This window comes from Ascaphus truei, chromosome 1, assembly GCF_040206685.1.
Source record: "Ascaphus truei isolate aAscTru1 chromosome 1, aAscTru1.hap1, whole genome shotgun sequence".
In the NCBI taxonomy this organism is placed as follows: domain Eukaryota; kingdom Metazoa; phylum Chordata; class Amphibia; order Anura; family Ascaphidae; genus Ascaphus; species Ascaphus truei.
The window spans coordinates 548,561,378-548,573,465 of NC_134483.1; the positions used below are offsets into that span (position 1 = coordinate 548,561,378).

Genomic DNA, 12,088 nt, shown 5'->3' on the forward strand with positions numbered 1-12,088 from the left:
TTGTACTACCAAAGAGACTGTCACCAATGGGGATGGATCTAGATGCGAGCTACCGCAATCTCAGTTTCTCGTGGTGAGGTAGCAAGCAGGAGCTAATCCACACTACTACCGCGCAACACCCTACAATGGCCGGGTGTCCCAATATCGACTACCAGGAGGCTTCCTGTTAGTACAAGTCCACGGGGAGAGCTTCTTGAAATGTATCTGCCCCTGCTGTGATTTCCCAGGCGGGGAGGTGAGCCTAATGTCTAAGTGCCAGTGGTGTGGGACCACCCACCTAAAGTTAAAGGTGTTGCTGCCACCCCTGCAGGCCCGCTAGGATGACGTGACCTACCAGCAGAGAGGTGCGGATTGGACCGCAGCCTCGAGAGAGTGCGCTCCAAGGGACCTGTGCATCCCTGTTCCAGTACCTAGAAAAGACTTACCCAGTAAGGTGACCGCCCAGGAGGAGGCTGAGGCTCTTCCGCTGATGGCACAGGAGTGGGACCACTACCTGCAAGCAGCTGCCAGCGATCACGAGGTGTCCCGGTCCTCTTCCCCTGGGGACGAGTCCCAAGCCTCGTTGGATGACTATGATGGGAAGCGCTCCGTTGTGATGCACCGGACGGAGTTTCACTCAAGTGGGGCAGCCAAGGAGATGCCTACCCCCAAGGATGAATGGGAGTGGAGTCCCGTAATCATGATGTCAGCGAGAGCGACGGTGTACCCTAAGCGTAGGAGCACCAAGGCCTTGGCGGTTCCTCGAGAGATGGCATTGGGCATGCATGCTCCCGGTTGGGAGAACCACGTGACTGCTAGGAGTCAACAAAGCAGTGAGGATACTTCTCTCCATGTTCCAGCGAAGGGATCCAGTGGAGATGTACCAGACGGTACTTCTTCCTACGCCGAGGAAATCAATACCCTTCCGGTGCAACCGGATGTCGTCATCGCAAAGGCGACCGCCGCAACGGAGGAGGACACTACTATACCCGCTCTGGTCAGCAAGGCCCCACTTGACCATTTATTACAGCAACACCATGACCGAGCCAAGGGCCCAGGGCACAAGGACCCTATGGACCCTGAAATACATAAGTTGTTGGCAGTAACAGGCTGTGGTAGGCAGGCCAAGACTGATTCATCCAAAGACATTGAGGAGCCTGCAGCCTTTACCAAGCTTACCCAGGACAATCAGTGGGTAGCAAAATCTACACAGGACAGGGGAAACTGGGTGGGGTTCGACGATGATCCTGCTGGGGGAGGGATGGCTGAGTACCTAGCTTTCTCCAGGGAAGGGTCAGAAAAGGGGGGATCCCCAGTTAATGCGCAGGTCACCCAGAACCTGGTATAGATGTTCTGGGGGTACTCGAATGATATATAAGGTTGTGTGCAGTTTTTAAAGTCTAAGGGGGCTATGCACTAAGCAGTGATAAGTCATTTTAAGAGCGCCAAGTGCTCTTAGAACGAGAAGTTCTGCCAAGCGCGATTCAAAGAGCCGCGCAAACAGGCACTTTGTGCTCTAAAACTGACTTTTTTCAAGAAATTTTTCAAAGTCTATCTTTGCTCGTACGATCAGCTATTTGCGCTGAATCCTGCCCTTCTGCGGGATTCACTAAGCAACGCAAACTTATCGTACATGAAAGTTGCACTGAACAAAGCTCACCAGCTAAAGGCAGGTGATAAAAAAGCTGGACTTTGAAAAATGTCTTTGTTTACATTTTTGCAGGCGCAACACCCATACAACAGGCCTGCGGGTGTCCCCGGCTGACCCGCGGGGGTCCCCAAGGGAGGCTGGGGGTCCCGCGGGTGTCCCCGGCTGACCCCGTGGGGATCCGGGGGTCCCCGCAGATGTACCCAGCTGATCAAGCGGGAGTCCAGGGGTCCCCGCGGGCCTGCGGTACCAATGTTGTGCCTACAAAAAAATAAACAATATTTCTAACTAAATACACCCCCCTCCCCCCGCCCCCTAATACATACAATACAGTAATGGGCAAAATTACTATTATGCACATATGGATAATAATGCATTTGCCCATTTAAAATACATATAAATCACAATAAATACAGTAAATACATATTACACTTACCTTTTCCAGGCACCCCCGATGAAGGCCGTCTTCATCCTCATCTTCATCCTGCCCATATCCCCTCCAAAAGCTGCAAAATATAAAAAACAATCAAAATAGCCAATGTAATGTCCGCTAACCCTTAATCACCTTAGCGGTCATTAACCGCTATAGTCATTAAGGGGTTAACCCACCCTCACCCACCACTCGGGAGGCCTATTCACCCTTCCCGTCTACCCACCCCGTGAGGCCTAACCACCCATTACCCACAAGGAGGCCTACCCAGCCTGGCTTGGGGACATTATCCACTTCCTCCACCCCCGTTAAACACAATAAACAACACTATATTTAACTATGTCAAACTTGTGCAAGCCCTTGGCTGATTCAGAAGATCCGCTTGCCCGGCTTCAGTAGACTGGCATCACTCTGATTGGCTGGGAAGACATTTCCCATGCTCAGATTGGTTGTAGTATTTCATGAATGGACTCTGAAATACTATAAGAATCCCTCAACCAATCTATTTGTGAGATTCTAAGCGCCAGAACAGCAGCGGCAAATTTTAATGTACCAAAAGATGCTCTGCAAGAAATAGCAGTGAGCCGGATTCAGAAATTTCAGGTCTAAATATTTTCTAAGTTCCACTTTTTGCGCCCAAATTCTGAGAATTAAACGTAGTGGTCGCGGTTGGGATTTTATGCCGATGTTAATTCCAGGACGTTTGGAGCTAAGTTGCGGTCAAGTTATTACAAGTCAACCGGAGCAGATACAGTGGCGCCGTCAGGAACCTCATGCCGATTTGAGTTCCAGGACACTTCTGGCTAAGTTTCGGTCAACTAAAACCTTTGTTTTACGTTCTATTTAAGCTACGAAAGTCTGGTTTTGTAGCCCAGACCCCCAGTAAGTGTGTCTTTATTATGTATTTTGTGTCCCATTGTGTTTACGCCTATTTTAAGTGAATAAATTATCATTTGTTTTACCAACTTGTTTTGCTCAGTGAATGATCCCGGTAAAAAGGTGTATAGCATAGCCTCCCGGCCGCTACTTATCTGCCTTGACCTTTCCAGTGTAAGTCCTGTTAGGTGCAGGCAGTGGAGGGGTTTATTCCTTCATTAGGCTCTGTGTGTGTATTCCAGACTTGGATACATTTCCGGTATCCAAGGACAGGCCTAGCAACTACCAGAGAGTGTCAGTCAGAGAGAAGGATACTGATTGGTTCATCCAAAAGTAGTGATCACCAATCAGTATTCAACCTTTTCTGTATGGGGCAGGGTTTTAAACCCCATTCTCAGGTTATAAATTCTAACACTCTCCTAAATTGAGGGAGAAGAGTCAGGAGTGTGATCCTGTTTGATCCTTTCTCCGCCACCTGTGGAGCGAGGAGCCTCTTCCTCCATCCCGCCAGGGGATGGGAGGAAAGTGTAATAGGCCTGAAAGGGGCCAAATGCCTGAGTCAAGAGTCTGACCAGCATGGGAGACGAGAGAAAAGGGATACCTCTGTGCTTGCTGTATTATTACCATCTGCCTGCAAAAAAGACAGTTGTATCAGAAACAATGTGATTACTGTCTGCTGCTGTGAAGGAAGACAAGGTGTCAGTATGGAACATCCCCTGCCCCTGCAGTGGATCTATGCTGACTGGAGGCGCTGCACCAATGAAGAATAAAGGTAACCTGCACCCCTGTTCTGGCTCTCTCCACCATCGCGGTGCACTCAGCCCTCCTGTTTACCAACAGGTCACAGCACAACACACTAAGTAGTAGCCAGAGATGTAGCATACCCCCCTCCCTCCCCCAATATCACTTAGGGTGGGGGTACAAGGACTACAGGTGTAAACTGCCTTGTCTCACGTGACAGGCTTGTGTGTATTTCGTTTTGTCTTTTTGAGGTCCCCTCTGGTGGACCTCCATTTAGGAGCGCTTGGGAAGTTACTCCAGCATACACAGCTGCAAGGGGATATTTCCAGTAGAATACATAGGACAGCACGAGCATGGATTGCGTGCTTTTCATTTCTGGGGCAATTAACACGTCTCACAGTGCGATACTCGGCATTGGCACTTAGTGAATCCCGGGGACAGAACACTATGAATAGGGCTCAGTTATATATTTATATCTAATTGTTTATTAAACATTATCAGAAAAGTGACGTTATTAATTCCTGGATGGATCAGAGATATATTAACATGCTGACGTGACCATTGAATATCTGAATAATGGTGTAACCCTGTTCCCTATCTTCTCACAGACCCATTCCCAAAAATTATAGGCATCTCCTGGCTTTTATTTTTGCCATTGATGAGATAAACAGGAATCCTGACATTTTGCCCAATGTCACTCTGGGATACCATGCATACGATTCTTGTGCAGATGTGAACAAAGCTATAGAGAGTGTGATACAGATATTATCGGGGCCCGGGAAGACAGCCCCTAATTACTCCTGCATGCAGCACGGAAAACTGGCAGGTTTTATTGGAGATCTGTCCTCACTCACATCTTTACCGATAGCACAAACACTGAGGATATACGGGTACTCACAGGTAGGTGATGTTTCTATTATAAGTTATAGTATTTCCTCTGTTGCAAACAAAACAGTAAAATATCACCCAATTATATCTCATAAGGGAAAAATAAATTCCTTCCTGACTCCAAATATTGGCAATCAGATTTCTCCCTGGATCAACATTCTTTCCAGTGTTGATTTATTTTGGTATTTGGCTCAGTACAGAGGCGCCAGCCTTTATTCTAAAACCTCGCCAGGCGTACCGCTCTGAATTCCGGGTCATGACGCGCTATGTTTTTCAATCGTATAGCAATTGACTTGGGTTTCTCTCAGGTTTCTATCGGGCGCAGAAAATTGCATTTTAGCGTTGTCTGCAATACCGTCTAGAAACTCACGTGAGCGATCGCGAGCAGTATGCTCGGCTGATTAATCCTAATTCGCATTGGGACTGAAGGGGTTACATTTATGTGCACCACTCATGTAGTATTTTCCCTTCTATGCATTGTTGTCCCCATTTTGCAGGCTAGTCTCTACCTGCAGTGCTGAATAACAGGAGCCGTTCCATTAAGACTGCTAACTCAGGAACGGAGTGAGCCAGCACCCTGATTTTTGGTGTGCAGCCTCAGTCTAATCCCCCAAGCACACACATATTAAAAATATAACTGTACGACAAGTGGAACATATGTTTTTATTAATGTGAATTACTGTGCAATTTTAAAAGTCAGGACAGGAAACTTTCCTGTCCGCCTTTGTAAGTGAATCATTAAGGAACAAATGTTATGCATACATGAGCTGGGGGGTATTTCCCTCTGCAGCTTCAAAAGCCCCCTGTTGAGGCAATGCGTCTAGGGATGTGTGGTGGATGAAAGGCCCCAGAGTCTTAAAGTGTGACTTAACCGGGATGTTTCTGAGTAGCAGATCCTGTTACTCATCCTGGATATTTCACACCTTGGGACCACACTCCAGATGTTGCATCCCCCGAAACGAGAGGTCCCCTTTTACTCAGTAGTGCTACCAAGCTGCTCACTGAGCATGCTCAGAGTTACCCGGGCTGGCCTTAGGATTTTCCCACGTTACAGAGCAGGCTCTGATAGGAGGAAGATAATTCCTTGCCAATGGGATGAGGCTAATGAAAAAAACCCTAATGGCCCCTGTCCTTAAAGAGGCCTGTAGCCCTCATTCCTGTGGTTGTTACCTGATTTCTTCAAGCGGATAAGATCTAAGTACAGCGACTGCGATTCCAGAACGCAAGGGGTTAAAAACATTGCAACAAGGAAACTAGCCCTGCTTCAGGATTTAGTTAGCCCTGGGGATTCCAGAACGAACCCCAAAGAACCAGAACAGACTTTTTACATTTCAAGGAAATAACGGGCTGGCATCTTGCCCCCCTTGCAAAAGGACTGCAATTTAAAAGACTATTTCTGTGTTTTTCGTTCACTGGAACATTTATCCCGTTCCCCCATTTAAGTAAGTGTTTTATTAAGTGTATTCTGAAGTTGTCGTGTGTTTGTCCATCAAGGAAATAAATGACAATTTATTTTGCTTAATTTGTTTGCTCAATCGAGAATCCCCAAAATATAAAAATTGTTGATAAGTTCCGTCCATCGTGACACTGTTGTCTTAAAAGTCTAGTAGCAATTCAACCTACTGTACAGCCATACAGTTCTGCAAGTCTGTGTGCGTGTGTGCGTGTGTGTGTGTGTGTGTGTGTGTGTGTGTGTGTGTGTGTGTGTGTGTGTGTGTGTGTGTGTACAGTAATTGTAATTTGAAAATGTATATTTGAAGCAGAGATTAACTGTTCCAGCACCCATCCCCTACGGTGCTCTGCTATGAACCCCTATTTCATCCGCTCCAGCACCCATCCACACAGATGGCAACAGCACTCCTCGCACCAGATCCAGCTCTTTCACCCGCATGCTGAATGGTTTAAGCTGTGTCGATATCCCTGACAACTCTATGGTGCAAAAGATTGACCATCTTTTGGAGACCATGTTAAATATGGATAGGCGTATGGAGAAGATGGAGAGGAACATGGAGAAGATGGAGAGTAACATAGCGGGGATAAATTCTTTGCTTGGAGTTCCTGGCCCTGTATGTGGGACGCAGGAGCAGGAGGGTGGCCTGGACGTGTACCTGTATGCCATTGATGAGGATGTGATGACAAACCCTGTAAGACCACGACAGGAGATGTCAACCCCGATAAGGCCACTGCGACAGGAAGAAAGCATCCCACTACAACATGAGGAAAGCATCCTCCCAGACCACCTACCCTCACTCTCCGCCAGAAGCACACCCACTCCCAGAAGCACACAAGCTTGCATTGAAACTTTGCCAGACATCATCTTGCGCGACCTGCCCCAGCAAGTCTGGGAGAATACAAGATCGGAAGTGCTGGTGTAGCCCATAAATATGCCCTGTACATCTTTAAACACCACGTCAGCTATGAGATGTACAGCAGGTGGACCCACAATGTTAATTATGAAGGGAATAGAATCAAGAAGGCTCTGCCAGAAAATTTAAGGAGAACAATATTGGAGGAAGTGCAGCGTTATTTTACTGTTACCGATCATTTAATGAGAACGTGAGAGACACCATCAATTGCCTTTTGAGGCATATAAGGGCTCGTCCCTGGAAGGACAGACTGGTGGGGATCGACTTTGCTGCTGCTTGATTGTTCTGTTGTTCAAAAGTTATAAAATAATGTTTTTACTCCCAAAAAAAATAAAAAGTTGATTTTTTTAAATTGTTTCATTGTGTCACCTTTTATAAAACATACAGTAAGTACTGTATAACATTTCACATAATGGTTCCTTCAAGAAGGCTACAAGAATTTTCATGAATGGCCCAGGGGGTGGGGGGGGGGGGGGCAGGGGGTGTTGATAAGTGGTTGCATTACCGTTGTCTTGTTACTGTAGTAAGACTTTGTGTGCGAGGTGGGTGGGGGTTGGGGATGTGATGATACACATATGCGTTTCAACAAGGTACCATGAGACATACACGCATGCGCCTAGCTGTCCACCAATTGTTCAATATCTACTGTAGTAACATCAAGCCAATATATTGCTGGACTACATTTTCTAGTATTGTGAATAAAATAATAGAACTAAATAAGCATGAGCAAAGCGATTGATTACAGGAACACGATCTGCAGTAACTAATCACTTGTCTGTGTGCATAATGTATTGATATTTAAAAAAAAGAATAAAATACGGCAGCTTGAACTGCAGGTAGTGTAAGTAATGCACATACTCTAGTGTAATACAGGTAGTTAATGTAGTAAATAATACTGTATTTACGTTCATTATAGACTTTGCTAAATGGGTGGTGATGAGCCACTGTCAGTCCTGTAGTCTTCATTAATCACGTAGTTGACAGGTGACAGCGGGCCTTCTACATCTGTAGTTGACAGCTGATGAAGCTGGAAATCATTTTGGTACATGCAAGCTTGCTGGTATCTCTACCTGAAATCTGGCTCAGGCTGGAAGATATGCAGGTATCCTGGCGGGGACATATACAGAGTTGAACAACTTTATTCTAACTCGGCTAGCTCCGCGAATTTCAGATTATCCCGGTTATGTGCGGTTTTGTGTCGTTTTCGCCCGGGATGTATTGCGTTATTTTCGTGGCTGTGATTTAAACATTTTATTCCCGCTGTCTGCAATACTGCAATGCCGTGTAAAAACTCATGGGGGCGTTTGCGAGCTGTTGTCTTTGCAGCCGAGAAGCCGTCCCCTGAAATTCATGAATTGTAATGCAGTATATATATATATATATATACTGTACAACAACAACCCCTATAACCCCTAACATACACATACAGTACTGTACAGTATATGCACATCAATGATACTACACTGGCGACACACTTTATTCGAGCTCGGCTAGTCCCACGAATTCGGGTATACCCGGGTGTATTGAGGTTTGTGACTGTTTTCTGCCCGAGTGCATTGAGGTATTTTCCAAGCAGGGATTGAAGCATTTTATTCCCGCTGGCTGCAATACTGCACAGTATATATATATATACTGCATTACAATTCATGAATTTATGCCATCTGGTAGACACGCGAAGCATTGCAGCCTATTAAATCCTAATCATTATCATTTAACAGATCAGCCGCCCGTCAGCCAGGCATGAACCCAGGCTGGGAAGGCAAATGCAACGGGGCTTGTCAGAGGTGAGGAGCGGCGCATTCCAGGTATCTGCCAGGTACATACTGGGTATTTGCTCGAATAAAGTGTGTCGGTGCAGTATAGGCCGTCCCCTGGCGAGATGTGTTTGCAGCAGAGAGAGATCCGCTACTCTCTCTGCGCAAACATCGGCACATTAAAAATTATTTAAAATTCATTTGTATTCATAGTGTAGATGTGCAGGGGGTCTCCAGAGCTGAACCGCGTTGGTTTCAGGTCCGGGGATCCCCTGTTTCCCGAGATACAGCCCCCTTTATGAGGTGCCAGTATCCCTCTGCATTTAAAGGTCCCGATCACGTGACCGCGAAATGTAAACAAAGCAGAGGGATACCGGCACCCCATAAAGGGGCCTGTATCTCAGGAAGAAGGGGGTCCCCCGACCTAAAACCAAAGCGCTTCAGCTCCGGAGACCCTCTGCACATCTACAGTATGAATAAAACACACATATCAATAATCACTCGTTCCTTACCTTTGCGGCTATGTGCTATGGTAACGAAGCAGCATGAATGTATTTTTAATAATATTGTACAGTGAGCAGGGGGTTCCCTGAGCCACAAATCAAAGCTCAGGGGACCTCCTGCTCCTGCACAATATTATTAAAATATAGAAATGCTGCTTCATTACCATAGCTGATAGCCGCTAAGGCAATTAAGGGGTTAACCCACCGTGCCCGCTTTATTGTGGGTAGCGGGGGTGGGTGAAGTGGGTATTTGGCAGTTGTGAGTTTAGGACTTGCGGGAGGGTTGCGGGTGCACTTAACCCCTTCACGACCGTAGCAGTTAATACCGCTACGGTCATGAAGGGGTTAACCACTCCCGCTACCCCCCCGCAAGCCCTAAACAACCACCGTTGGGGCTAATACCCCCTTCACCCACCCCCACTACCCACAATAAAAAAAAATCACACACAGCAGCCGCCCAAAAAAAAAAAAAAAAATCTAAATAAATACATGAATATAAATAAATATATATATATATATACTGTATATAAATATATATATATATATATATATATATATATATATATATATAACAACAACCCCTGTAACCCCTAACATACAGTAATACACTTACTGTATATGCACATCAATGATAATATAGGCATGAATGTCTTTTTTAATAATATTGTACAGTGAGCAGGGGTTTCCTTGAGCCACAAATCAAAGCTCAAGGGACCCCCTGCTCCTGCACAATATTATTAAAATACAGAAATGCTGCTTCATTACCATAGCTGATAGACGCTAAGGCAATGAAGGGTTAAGGCAGAATAGCATGTTTATTGGGGACATTTGCCCCCCAATAAACATTGTAATAAACAAAATACAGTACACCCCCTGTATATTTAAAGTACATAAACAACAATAAATACATTAAATACATATTTTGAATGTGTCTGTTAAGCTTCCCTGCCTTGACTGTAATTTGTGTAAAGCCTCCTCCCCCTATTGTGTCTGTTAAGCTTCCCTGCCTTGACTAATCTGTGTAAAGCCCCCTCCCCCTATTGTGTCTGTTAAATCTCCCTGCCTGTGTTTCTGTGAGTGCAGTGTATGTAAATGTGGGGAGGGGGAGGGGTATCCCGATGTCCATACACTATAATGCAGCGCCTCACTGCCAATGACCCACCCGTGAGGCCTAACCACCCTCACCCACTACCCACAAGGGAGGCCTACCCACATACCTTTGGGGAACCCCCCCCCCCACCCCCCAGTACCCACAATAAAAACAATACACAGCCCCACAATAAGCATCATTATATTTATTAAATACATTACCCACCCCCTGTGCCCCCCCCCCCATAAATACAAGATTTATCCTTTTACAAACAGGGTTCATAACGCAGCCCCACGCAAGTCCCCGGTGGGCTGGCGGGGCACCTGACAGACCTACAGGGTGCCAGCAGCCCTTTTCAAACAGGTTCTGGAGGCCTGCTGGTGGGTCCCGCCAGCACCATGGCCCCCAGGTGGTCTCCTTGGGTCACCGTGGGCCACAATTGGGTCCCCACGGTAGGCTCTCGGATGTCTGGGAGCCCCGGGTCAGACCCACAGGTGTCTGCGGGGCCTCGGGTGGTTCCCACAGGGGTCTGGGGAACTCACGAGTGCTCACTACGGGTCCGCAGTGCCCCCACAGAAGTGGGACCACACATCTTCATCCCCGCACCTATGGGTCGGCGGTGCCCCCACAGATGTGAGGCCACCGCTTCATCCCCGCAGACTACGGGTCCGCGGTGCCCCCACAGATGTGAGGCCACCGCTTCATCCCCGCATGTGTCACCCGTGTAACCACCAGCCTGATACCCGTGAGATACCCGAGGAGACTCGCAGGTGGTCTCCAGAGGTCCCACGCAGAACCACGGAACAAACCCTGAATGTAAAAAAAATAAACCTGGCCTATACATTCAATACATACACCCCCCCCCCCCAACACCTACAGTACAATAATGTTCAAAATAACTATTATCAAGATATGGATAATAGATTAATTGCCCATTATTAAAAACATTAACTAGCATATTCAAATAAATAAAGTACTACTGACCTCATCAATAAGAAGTCTCCGTCGCCAGCGACATCCTTGTCTTGCCCACAAAATACATAGCAAATACAAAGCCAATACATTGCAAGTACATTCAGATATCAATTAACCCCTTAAACACCTTATCAGATAATAACCGCAAAGGTAATTAAGGGGTTAAGCCACACTGGCCCGATACCCACCCTTCACCCATGAATTTGTACAGTGGCTTCATCATGCAACTATATATATATATATATATATATATACAGAGATATATATATATACAGTATATACACACACATGATGAACCAATATACAAATAAATGTAGAAGGGTTATCAAAACCATACTGTACTACAAATAACACTTCTCCATACAGACACACTACAATAAAATCAATATCCTTTAATAATCCTAACTGATCTTACAATCTATATCATCAAATGCCAATGCAAGCAAAATACAAATACCTCCAAACAAGTAAACTATTTTAACCAATCAAGTAAACAAAAATCAATTAGCATTCATTATTTACATCCCTAAACAATTGACAGTCCATCACGAACAATTAAACAATTAACTAATTCACGCCTGGAGCAGAACAATTTAGCATGTGAAAAAATATAAGTACCAACCAGAATACAAAATTTAAAACCAAGGCTAACCCTGAACACAAGCACACAATACAATATCAATAATTACAGTACATCTATCTAATTTTAAAATACTTTAAACACACAAAGCATAGCAGCATAGACAAATTAATTTAAAACACATCAAATCAAGCTTTTAAAACAACATCATTTCTTACCCTATATGTATATATCTCTCTAGACATACATACATACATA

At 45.6% G+C, this 12,088-nt stretch overlaps 1 protein-coding gene across 1 annotated transcript in view; it reads left to right on the forward strand.

The window, feature by feature from the left end:
- Positions 1–469: 469 nt before the first annotated feature.
- Positions 470–12,088, forward strand: part of LOC142466063 (vomeronasal type-2 receptor 26-like) — a 67,857-nt gene continuing 56,238 nt past the window's right edge. The window contains exons 1-2 of the mRNA XM_075570781.1: positions 470–1,170; positions 4,283–4,574. Coding sequence (XP_075426896.1) covers positions 470–1,170; positions 4,283–4,574 — 993 coding nt within the window. The remainder of the gene's footprint in view (positions 1,171–4,282; positions 4,575–12,088) is intronic.